This window comes from Pleurodeles waltl, chromosome 6, assembly GCF_031143425.1.
Source record: "Pleurodeles waltl isolate 20211129_DDA chromosome 6, aPleWal1.hap1.20221129, whole genome shotgun sequence".
Classification (NCBI taxonomy): domain Eukaryota; kingdom Metazoa; phylum Chordata; class Amphibia; order Caudata; family Salamandridae; genus Pleurodeles; species Pleurodeles waltl.
The window spans coordinates 426827995-426840489 of NC_090445.1; the positions used below are offsets into that span (position 1 = coordinate 426827995).

Genomic DNA, 12495 nt, shown 5'->3' on the forward strand with positions numbered 1-12495 from the left:
AATGTGCGAGCACTGAATACCGAGGTAGTGTAATCCTAAAGCCATCTCGGGCCTCTTTAATCCATTTACAGCCACTCCCTGCCCTTCAGCTCACTCTTGTAGCTTTCTGATATCTCCCTTTGTGACGCTTTTCCGTCTTTCTCTTCCTCGTCTTTGCCATATATGTCTTTTGCACGCAGTAAAATAAGTGCCGGCATTCAAAAATTAGTGCTGATGTCCCGCACCTGAAACCACTGGCTCAAATTAGGCACTGAGTTGTATGGAGTACAAAATACAGAGAGAATAACAGAATGCAGGGATTGGGAAATGGGTACACGTTTCCCACATCCACACTTTGAGGGAAAGAGAAATCCATTCTTCTGAAGAGAAAGAAGGGCCTCAAGAAAATGGGGGCAGCCATGCAATACTGTTAATCAATCTTGAGATTTTGACAACAATGAGGCACATCATGTAAAGATCTCCTGTTCCATAGAACAGGCACAGGCTGAAACTAGAAGCGTAGATCTATCTCAGGCAGTACATCCTACGATGAGCTGAGAACATCAGAGTCATTGTGGAAGGCAAAAATCTAGAGGCTGCAAGAGGAACCTGAGAATAGGTCCCATCAAGTAACGTGAATAGGCGGCGGAGAATGGGCGAAGCAGGATGGGGCCAAACCAAACGCTCCACCTTCATCGGTTATGGGAAAAACAAATTTGTCACAGTAGGGAATAATTAAAAAAATGCTCCCTGCACCATTGTTCCCGCCTTTGTTTTCTCTTTACCAACCTCCCTCCACCAGAACGGCTTACCGGCAATGATCATTTATTGTAATGCCTTTTTCGCGATTCTCATCTATACAAACCAGGACCACTGCATCGCCAGAGGTAGGCACTGGCCGCACAATTCACCCTCGGATCTATCACAGCACCCTATTGTGTACACGGAGCCATTTTTGTATTCCCTTCCTTTCTCACCAGCATGAATTATGAATGTCTACGATTATATCTAATTGGCCTCCTAGACGTTTTTCTCTTTATATTAATGTGTTTCTTCCAATAGACCAAAGGGCATAATGCCTGAAATGTGTTACATAAACCTTGGGTCATAATCAGGAAAAAACGTAAAAGAAAAGTCTAAGATTTACATGTCCGTCTCAATGTATTTTTAGGGGCATACATTATTTATTGGAAGCAATATGTGACCCTCCCTTACCTCTCTAGTACCACTGTAGTGCAGAGAGCCATATTCTGCAAAATGTCTTCGCACTGTTTTGAAGATTCCAAAATTTTGATGCAACCAACATTGAGCAAATAGAGCTAGCTTAGTATTTTGGGGGTTGGAGAGGGTTGCAGACTGGTTTCATAAGATGCCACCCTAACATCCCCTACCTCACCAATTTTTGATGGGGATTGCACAAATTACTGGATAAAAAATATTGTATGGAAAAAATATTGTATCAAGAATATCGAGGACAAACATTTTGTAAAGGTAAGTTTCTATGGGAAAGCAAACTTTAACAATACTTAACTCCACATATATATACCTTGTTGATACACATATCTTCAAGGTACGTAGATGTGGAGTTAAGAATAGTACATCTTTACTTACCTCTTTGCACTTACCTTCTCAATACTGTGGTTCTAGATATTATTGACACGATATTCTGTACATACAATATTTGTTTTCTCAATTTTCTCTCAGACAACCATCATCATTGTAATAAAAGAAAACATGAGACTATAACCTTTAACTCTGATGTCTCTTTGGGAGGTGCTATATTAATTTATTTTAAACAAGAAATAACACAATGTATGTACTGAGTCAAAGTCCGGAACTGATCCTGCAGGGAAGCTACATGTAATACGGACCATGCAATACCATGTAATGCCATGCATTTCCTTGGACATTCTAATGTTTGTCTCAACAAGCTGCACATACATATGGGTGATAACTCAGCTCAGCCTTGCAGTCCTGCAGGGTTTTAGTCACCCTATGGAAGACCAAGGCTGGATGTATTTTGGGCAGCAGAACTGCAAGACCTCTGGCATAATACATATATTACTTGCATATCATAGGGTGTATTTTATTCCTCATAATGCAGACACCCACAGCCTTATTTTATGGAAATTAAAGAAATGAATTGTTACCTAGAGATTTATAGCAAACACTTAGTTTAAGACCTTTAGTGTGAGGTGCTTTCAAAGTCTTTTTATTTTAAAGTGTGTGTTAACATGCAGATAGATTCCTGTTCTCAAGGCACAGAGGATCCTGTAGGGTTCATAAACAGATAACCATAGAAAGAAGGGTCTGAAAAAGAGGTCTCCTTACACCTTCTTTTACTTTGTGGCTGTAGTGATGAGAGAGCAAATATTAACTGCGAAGGAATTGACAACAGGTATGAAGCCTGACAGGATTGCAGTCACTGGCTGAAATATTCAGAATATCACATCATTTGCTCTTTTCCCATATCCATTATTCTCAGGTAAATCTCCATTTGGTTGGCCACCACTTGAATTTGGTGACATCGCAGTGCACCCCTTGGGAAATGCAGACCGCTGTGCCTCTGACAGGTGCCGGTGGCCCAGCGCTGCCAACGGGCAGGTGATGGTGCCCTTTGAGATCTCTCCCAACTACTGTAAGTAATAACCCATTGTTTTTTTCACAAACTTTTATGGATTTTAAGTTTTTCCCTACAGTTTGGGTGTTATCATGAACAACTCTTTCTCATGGATGGCATACCTACTGAGTTTTACAAAACCTTCTTGAACACTATTATGAACACCCTACACTCAACACTATCCTATTTTTCAACATCTGGCTCAGTGTCAGGCTCAGCATCTGTAGCCACTATTGTGGTTATACCAAAAGAGGGTAAAGACCCCAAACATTTCAGAACTAATTCCCTCATAAATATGGAAGCGAAGATCTATGCTAAAATCCTTGCCAACCATATTGCACCTCTGATCCCTAAACTAGTCCACCCCACCCAATCTGGCTTTAATAAAGGACGCTTAGTTAGTGACAATATCTGTCTCTTTTCACATGTCATTGAAAAAGCCTCTAACCCACTCTCCCCCGCAGTGGCCGCCATAGCCTTAGATGTTGAGAAAGCCTTCAATAAGGTTTCCTGGCTGTTAGACCTGACATTCTTTAGGGTGGTCACCCCTAACTTTTTGCCTGCCTTCCTCCACTTTTTGGACTCTGTTTTTGCTGGCTCTTAGACTCTGCGCAATTTACCACTACTAACCAGTGCTAAAGTGCATATGCTCTCTCCCTTTAAACACAGTAACTTTGGATCATACCCAATTGGACTATTTAATATACTTATAAGTCCCTAGTAATGTGTACTGTATGTGCCTCGGGCCTGTAGATTAAATGCTACTAGTGAGCCTGCAGCGCTGGTTGTGCCACCCACTCAAGTAGCCCCTTTACCTTGTCCCAGGCCTGCCATTGCAAGGCCTGTGTGTGCAGTTTCACTGCCACTTCGACTTGGAATTTAAAAGTACTTGCCAAGCCTCAAGCTACCCTTTTTCTACACATAAGTCACCTCTAATGTGTGTCCTAGGTAACCCCTAGTGCAGGGTGCTGTGTGGGTAAAAGGCAGGACATGTACCTGTGTAGTTACATGTCCTGGTAGTGTAAAACTCCTAACTTCGTTTTTACACTACTGTGAGGCCTGCTCCCTTCATAGGCTAACATTGGGGCTGCCCTCACACCTTGTTGAAGTGGCAGCTGCTGATCTGAGGGGAGTAGGAAGGTCATATTTAGCATGGGAAGGTCATATTTAGTATGGTCAGAATGGTAATACAAAATCCTGCTGACTGGTGAAGTTGGATTTAATATTACTATTTTAGAAATGCCACCTTTAGAAAGTGAGCATTTCTCTGCACTTAAATCTTTCTGTGCCTTACAATCCACGTCTGGCTAGGTTTAGTTGACAGCTCCTTGTGCATTCACTCAGACACACCCCAAACACAGGGTACTCAGTCTCACTTGCATACATCTGCATTTTGAATGGGTCTTCCTGGGCTGGGAGGGTGGAGGGTCTGCTCTGACACAAAGCACTGCCACACCCTCTACTGGGACCCTGGCAGACAGGATTGAACTGAAAGGGGACCTGGTGCACTTCTAAGCCACTCTTTGAAGTCTCCCCCACTTCAAAGGCACATTTGGGTATAAAACAGGGCCTCTGCCCTACCACCTGAGACACTTGCTGGAGAAGAAACCTGAACCAGAAACTGCATCCTGCCAAGAAGAACTGCCTGGCTGCTCAAAGGACTCACCTGTCTGCTTTCTACAAAGGACTGCTGCCTTGTTGTTGGCCTGCTGCCTTGCTGAACTCTTGTCTGGCTGTAAAAGTGCTCTCCAAGGGCTTGGATAGAGCTTGCCTCCTGTTCCCTGAAGTCTCAGGACCAAAAAGACTTCTCTTTTTCATTTGGACTCTTCGTGTGCCAAAAATTTTGACACACAGCTTGCTCCGCGGCGAGAAAATCACCGCACACCGACGCTGATCGACGCGACGACTTCGGGGCAACCTGAACTTTTACACACGGTCTCGCAAGGACAACGCCGTCCGACTTCCAGAGGGGAAATCAACGCGACGCCTGCCGTGAGAACGAAAATTTCACACACAGCCTCCCGGAACGACGCACAGACGGAAAACAAGGCGAAGAATCCACGCACAGACCCCGGGACATCTGGTAATACCGCGAACCACAGAAAGAGACTGTCCGCGCGCCGGAAAATGACGCACGACTTCCCCGCGTGAAAAATAACGACGCAAGTCCGTGTGTGCAGGGGAGAAATTGACGCACACACCCGTTTTCCACGTATCTCTTCTTCTGTGGCCCTTTGCAGAGATTTTCCACTGTAAACCAGGTACTTTGTGCTTGAAAGAGACTTTGTTTGCTTTTTAAAGACTTAAGACACTTAATATCACTTTTCAGTGATATCTCTACAATTTCACATTGCATCTTCATTCGTTTTGACCTACAATTATCCATATAAATATCCTATATTTTTCCAAACACTGTGTGGTGTATTTTTGTGGTGCTATATGGTGTTATTGTATGATTTATTGCACAAATACTTTACACATTGCCTTCTAAGTTAAGCCTGACTGCTCGTGGCAAGCTACCAGAGGGTGGGCACAGGATAATTTTGGATTGTGTGTGACTTACCCTGACTAGAGTGAGGGTTCTTGCTTGGACAGAGGGTAACCTGACTGCCAACCAAAAACCCCATTTCTAACATTGGTGATCAGCGGTGAGGATAGGACCTGTATTTGTGCAGTGACATACTGTAGCTAAGTATTTCACTACCTACCCACAGTTGAAGGTCAACTTGATTTCTATCTCTTTTTTTGCAAATTTGTTTTTCCTGACAATTTTCAAAAACGAAATCCTCACTCAACATGTCTCTGGCTGGGTCTCAAGTAGGAGACTTTGACCTAGCCCTGTTGGATACATATACGGTCAAACAGCTAAGAGGGTTCTGCAGGGTGATGAGAGTACCCACCCAAGGGGCCTCCAAAAAGGAGGACTTTCAAGTTGCGCTGAGGGCCTGGGCAGAAGCCAATTTAGAGGAGGATGATGAGGAAGAGGAGCCAGAAAATGGCCCCTAAGAGGATTTGTTGCTATCAGTGGATGATGTTACCACTGCAATTGTGCCCCCTTTCAGACCAGGGAGCAGTGTCTCTGTGCAAAGCCTGACTGCAGAGGAAAGGAGAGAAGAAAGGGAGTTCCAATTGCAAATGGCAAAACTGAAAATTGAGGCTCAACAGGAGGAAAGAAGGGCAGAGAGAGAAACCAATGAAGCTGAAAGAGCTTTGGCTGAAAAGAAACTATTATTGGCTCATGAACTGAGTCTCAAGGAGCTGGAGATCAAGGCGAGACAGTCTGAATCTAGCAGTAATGGTGGCAGCATACAGACAGGACCTGCTGGAGAAAAGAAGGTTTGTATACCCAAAAATGTGGTGCCCAGTTTTGTGGTGGGAGATGACATAGATAAATGGTTAGCTGCTTATGAAGTTGCTCTAAGGGCTCATGAGGTTCCTGAAGGACAATGGGGGGTAGCTATGTGGGGTTATGTGCCACCATTGGGGAGGGACACACTTCTCACATTGGATCAACCTGATCAAAACACTTACCCACTTCAGAAAGCCACTTTACTTGCCAAGTTTGGGCTGACCCCTGAGGGATACCGTCAGAGATTAAGGGACAGCACCAAACAAACCACACAAACATGGGTAGATTTCTTTGACTTTTCCAGTAAGGCACTGAATGGATGGGTGCGGGGCAACAAAGTATATAATTATAAAGGGTTATATGACTTGATTCTGAGAGAGCATATGCTCAATACTACTTTTACAGAGTTGTGCCAGCACTTGGTAGATAGTAAGCTGACTGATCCCAGGAAGCTTGCTGAGAAGGCGGAACTCTGGGTTAGCACCAGAGTGTCCAAAAAGGTACCTGGGGGGGACACCCACAAAGGTGGTCAGGGTTCCCAACAAAAGAAAGAGGGGGGAGATAAACTTACAGATAAGGAACTCTCCAAAGGCCCCCAAAAGAATTCCCAGGGAGGGCGTGGCAACCATTCCTTTTCCAGATTTGGGAAAAAGCCAGGGACTTATAATAAATCAGGGAGATCCAACCCCAAATGCTTAGAGTGCTACCAGTATGGTCACTATAAAGGTGACCCCCAGTGCTCCAAGAGGGCACCGTCCACTACTGGACAGACACATGGGTTGACTAGTGTAGCGCTCAGGGGGGAGATGGACCCAGATAGCTTTGGGGAGCAGGTAGAGATTTCCCCAGTGTCACTGGGAGAAAGAGAAATGGTGCCCAAAGCCCACATGCCCCAAAATACTTCCAAGTACAGGCAGTGGGTCACCATTGATGGGCAAAAGGTGGAGGCTCTGCGTGACACAGGAGCCAGTATGACTACTATCAAGAGTCAGCTGGTGTCAACAGAGCAGATAGTCCCTAATACATTCCACCAGGTCATAGTCGCTGACAATCGTGAGACTCACCTACCGGTGGCTCTAGTTCCCTTTGAGTGGGGGTGGGGGGCTCTGGTACTCTGAAAGTAGCTGTGAGTCCTGCCATGCCTGTAGATTGTCTGTTAGGCTATGATCTTGAGCATACTGCTTGGAAAGAAGTAGAGCTCAGATCTCACCTGGAGATGTTAGGGTTACCTGAGTGAGTCTGCATGACCACACCATCCATGGCTGCCCAGGAAGGGAGTCAAGGGCGTCTGGAGCCTGGAAAGATGGCCCAGACAGCTGCAAAGAGGAAGGGCAAGAGGCGCGGGAAACCCTCCTCAAATGTTCCCATGGTGGTGGACGAGGCCCCTGAGGAGGAGGAGGCCCCTGAGCCAACTGGGGAGGACATAGCTGACCTGGGTAACCTGCCTGAACTTGCTGGCTGGCAAGTAGAGGAGGGGCCAACCAAGGCAGCATTCTGCAAGGCGCAGAAGGAATGCCCCGCCCTTGAGGGTCTGAGGCAACAGGCCACAGCCCAAGCAGCAGGTGACGCCTCTGGCGCTCACCATATTTACTGGGAGAATGATCTCCTTTACAGTGAGCGTAAGGTTCCAGGTCCTGGGGTACCCCATGTGCTGGTGGTCCCCCAGTGTTACAGGAACTTCCTACTGGGCCTGGCTCACGACATCTCCCTGGCAGGACACCTGGGCCAAGACAAGACCTTTAACAGGCTTGACACCCTATTCTATTGGCCCAGAATGAGGACAGCCTCAGATAACTTCTGCAGAGCTTGCCCCACCTGCCAGGCTAGTGGGAAGACAGGGAAACTACTTAAAGCTCCCCTGCTCCCACTCCCAGTTGTTGGCACCCCCTTTGAAAGGGTGGGCATCAACATTGTTAGTCCCTTGGACCCCAAAACTGCCTTGGGCAACAGATTTATCCTGGTTTTGGTGCACCATGCCACCCGCTATCCAGAGGCAATCCCTCTGAGAACAGTGACTGCACCGGTGGTGACCAGAGCCCTGTTGGGAATATTTACCCGTGTGGGATTCCCTAAGGAGGTCGTGTCCGACAGGGGCACAAACTTCATGTCTGCATACATGAAGTCCGTGTGGGATGAGTGTGGGGTGACCTACCGGTTTACCACCCCTTATCATACTCAATCCAATGAGCTTGTTGAGAGATTCAACCAGACCCTGAAAGGCATGATTGGTGGCCTGACTGATGCCATGAGGCGTAAGTGGGATGTCCTATTACCCTGCCTGTTGTTTGCTTACAGAGAGGTGCCCCAGAAAGGGGTGGGGTCCAGCCCCTTTGAGCTTCTCTATGGTCACCCTGTCAGGGGACCCCTAAGCATTGTTAAGGAGGGCTGGGAGAAAGCTCCCAAGTCACCTCCCCAGAATGTGGTCAGCTACATGCTGGCCCTCCGCAACCAAACCCAACGCTTCTGAAAGCAGGCCCAGAGTAACCTCGAGGCCAGTCAAGAGGTGATGAAGGAGTGGTATGACCAGAAGGCCACTCTAGTTGAGTTCTCACCTGGAGACAAAGTTTGGGTGATGGAGCCAGTAGAGCCCAGGGCTCTCCAGGACCACTGGACTGGCCCCTTTGAGATAAAGGAGCGTAAAGGGGAGGCCACTTACCTAGTGGACCTCAAGACCCCTAGGCACCCCCTGAGGGTCCTCCATCACAGCCGGCTCAAACCTCACTTTGAGAGGTCTGAGGTCAGTATGCTCCTGGTCACAGATAAGGGCATGGAAGAGGAGAGTGAACCTCTCCCCGACCTCCTCGCTGTCAAAGAAGGGGATGGGTCAGTGGGGGGGTGTCATTCTGTCTGACTCCCTGACTGTAACCCAGAGAGGGGACTGCTATGAGCTGTTAGAGCAGTTCTCTCCCCTGTTCTCCCTTACTCCTGGACTAACCCACCTCTGTGTTCATGACATTGACACAGGTGATAGTCCCCCTGTGAAGACAAAATTTACAGGTTGTCGGATAAGGTGAAGGCCAGCATCAAGGAGGAGGTCTCCAAGATGTTGTCTTTAGGGGTTATTGAGAAATCCAGTAGTCCCTGGGCCAGCCCTGTGGTATTGGTTCCTAAGGCTACTGCCCCAGGTGCGAAGCCAGAACTCCGGTTCTGTGTGGACTACCGGGGTCTCAACTCAGTCACCCGGACAGATGCTCACCCCGAGCTGAAGAGCTTGTTGACAGGCTAGGCACTGCCAAGTTCCTGAGTACGTTTGATCTTACTTCAGGGGACTGGCAGATCAGCCTGACTGAGGGGGCTAAAGAAAGATCAGCATTTTCCACCCCGATGGCCATTACCAATTCCGGGTGATGCCATTTGGGCTGAAAAATGCCCTGCTACCTTCCAACAGTTGGTTAACGGGGTCCTAGCTGGTAAAGATGCCTTCTGTGCAGCTTACCTGGATGACATAGCTGTCTACAGTTCCAGCTGGGAGGAACACCTGCTCCACCTCAAGGAGGTGCTTCAGGCTCTGCAACAGGCAGGCCTGACTATCAAGGCTAGTAAGTGCCAGATTGGGCAGGGTTCCGTGGTGTACTTGGGACACCTAGTAGGTGGTGGCAAGGTGCAGCCACTCCAGGCCAAGATTGAGACTATCAAGGCCTGGCAACCACCTAGAACACAGACCGAGGTGAGAGCCTTTTTGGGCCTCACTGGATGCTACCGCAGATTCGTCAAGGGTTATGGTACCATTGTATCCCCCTTGACAGAACTCACTTCCAAGAAACAACCTAGGTTGGTGAATTGGACAGAGGCTTGCCAGAAAGCCTTTGATTCTCTGAAGGAAGCCATGTGCACGGCCTCCGTGCTCAAGGCCCCGGACTACTCCCAGGAATTTATTGTGCAGACAGACGCTTCAGAGCATGGCATAGGGGCTGTTCTAGCACAGCTAAATGAGGAGGGCTCAGACCAACCAGTAGTCTTTATTAGCAGAAGACTATTACCACGGGAACAAAGGTGGAGTGCTATTGAGAGAGAAGCATTTGCTGTGGTCTGGGCACTGAAGAAGCTAAGACCCTACCTGTTTGGGACTCTCTTCCGGGTTCAGACAGACCACAGGCCCCTTAGGTGGCTCATGCAGATGAGGGGTGAGAATACAAAACTCTTGAGGTGGTCCATTTCCCTACAGGGGATGGACTTTACGGTGGAACATCGCCCATGGGCTGACCACGCCAACGCTGATGGTCTCTCCAGATACTTACGCCTTAGCGATGAGAGCTCCCAGGAGGTCGGGTAGCTCTCCCACTTTCAGCTGGGGATGGACACATGTTAGACCTGACATGCTTTAGGTTGGTCACCCCTAACTTTTTGCCTGCCTCCCTCTACTTTTTGGACTCTGTTTTTGCTGGCTCTTAGACTCTGCGCACTTTACCACTGCTAATCAGTGCTAAAGTGCATATGCTCTCTCTCCCTTTAAACACAGTAACTTTGGATCATACCCAATTGGACTATTTAATATCCAATCCAGTCCCTATAGATATTTAATATCTATCCAGTCCCTAGTAATGTGCACTGTATGTGCCTAGGGCTTGTAGATTAAATGCTACTAGTGGGCCTGCAGCACTGGTTGTGCCACCCACTCAAGTAGCCCCTTTACCTTGTCCCAGGCCTGCCATTGCAAGGCCTGTGTGTGCAGTTTCACTGCCACTTCGACTAGGCATTTAAAAGTACTTGCCAAGCCTCAAGATCCCCTTTTTCTACACATGTCACCTCTAATGTGTGCCCTAGGTTACCCCTAGTGCAAGGTGCTGTGTGGGTAAAAGGCAGGACATGTACCTGTGTAGTTACATGTCCTGGTAGTGTAAAACTCCTAAATTCGTTTTTACACTACTGCAAGGAATGCTCCCTTCATAGGCTAACATTGGGGCTGCCCTCACACCTTCTTGAAGTTGCAGCTGCTGATCTGAAGGGAGTAGGAAGGTCATATTTAGTATGGTCACAATGGTAATACAAAATCCTGCTGACTGGTGAAGTTGGATTTAATATTTCTATTTTAGAAATGCCACTTTTAGAAAGTGAGCGTTTCGCTGCACTTAAATCTTTCCGTGTCTTACAATCCATGTCTGGCTAGGTTTAGTTGACAGCTCCTTGTGCATTCACTCAGACACACCCCAAACACAGGTTACTCAGTCTCACTTGCATATATCTGCATTTTGAATGGGTCTTCCTGGGCTGGGAGGGTGGAGGGCCTGCTCTGACACAAAGCACTGCCACACCCCCTACTGGGACCCTGGCAGACAGGATTGAACTGAAAGGGGACCTGGTGCACTTCTAAGCCACTCTTTGAAGTCTCCCCCACTTCAAAGGCATATTTGGGTATAAAACAAGGCCTCTGCCCTACCACCTGAGACACTTGCTGAAAAAGAAACCTGCATCCTGCCAAGAAGAACTGCCTGGCTGCTCAAAGGACTCACCTGTCTGCTTTCTACAAAGGACTGCTGCCTTGTTGTTGGCCTGCTGCTTTGCTGAACTCTTGTCTGGCTGTAAAAGTGCTCTCCAAGGGCTTGGATAGAGCTTGCCTCCTGTTCCCTGAAGTCTCAGGACCAAAAAGACTTCTCTTTTTCATTTGAACTCTTCGTGCGCCGAACATTTCGACGCACAGCTTGCTGCGCGGCGAGAAAATCCCCGCACACCGACGCTGATCGACGTGGCGCCTTCGGGGCGACCGGAACTTCGACGCATGGCCTTACAAGGACAACGCCGCACAACTTCCAGAGGGGAAATCGACACGACTCCTGCCGTGAGAACGAACATTCCACGCATAGCCTCCCGAACGACGCGCAGCCGGAAAACAAGCCGAAGAATCCACGCACAGACCCTGGGACATCTGGTAATCCCGTGAACCACAGAAAGAGACTGTCCGCGCATCAGAAAATGACGCACGACTTCCCCGCGTGAAAAATAACGACGCAAGTCTGTGTGTGCAGGGGAGAAATCGACGCACACACCAGTTTTCCACGTATCTCTTCTTCTGCGGCCCTTTGCGGAGATTTTCCACTGTAAACCAGGTACTTTGTGCTTGAAGGAGACTTTGGGGGTCATTCTGACCCTGGCGGTAAATACCGCCAGGGCGGAGGTTGGCAGTAGCACCGCCAACAGGCTGGCGGTGCTCCGCTGGGCATTCTGGCCGCGGCGGTACAGCCGCGGCCAGAAGCGGAAAGCCGGCGGTGTACCGCCGACTTTCCGCTGCCCATGGGAATCCGCCATGGCGGCGCAGCTTGCTGCGCCGCCATGGGGATTCTGACACCCCATACCGCCATCCTGTTCCTGGCGGTTCGCCCGCCAGGAACAGTATGGCGGTATGGGGTGTCGTGGGGACATGTAAGAGGGCCCCACAAAGAATTTCAGTGTCTGCTTTGCAGACACTGAAATTTGCGACGGGTGCAACTGCACCCGTCGCACCTTCCCACTCCGCCGGCTCCATTCTGAGCCGGCTTCCTCGTGGGAAGGGTGTTTCCCGCTGGGCTGGCGGGCGGACTTTCGGCGGTCGTCCGCCAGCCCAGTGGGAAAC

At 48.5% G+C, this 12495-nt stretch overlaps 1 protein-coding gene across 1 annotated transcript in view; it reads left to right on the plus strand.

Moving 5' to 3' along the window:
- The window catches only part of LOC138299834 (hatching enzyme 1.2-like), a 61190-nt gene that overhangs the window by 14319 nt on the left and 34376 nt on the right, over positions 1–12495 (plus strand). The window contains exon 4 of the mRNA XM_069238431.1: positions 2465–2617. Coding sequence (XP_069094532.1) covers positions 2465–2617 — 153 coding nt within the window. The remainder of the gene's footprint in view (positions 1–2464; positions 2618–12495) is intronic.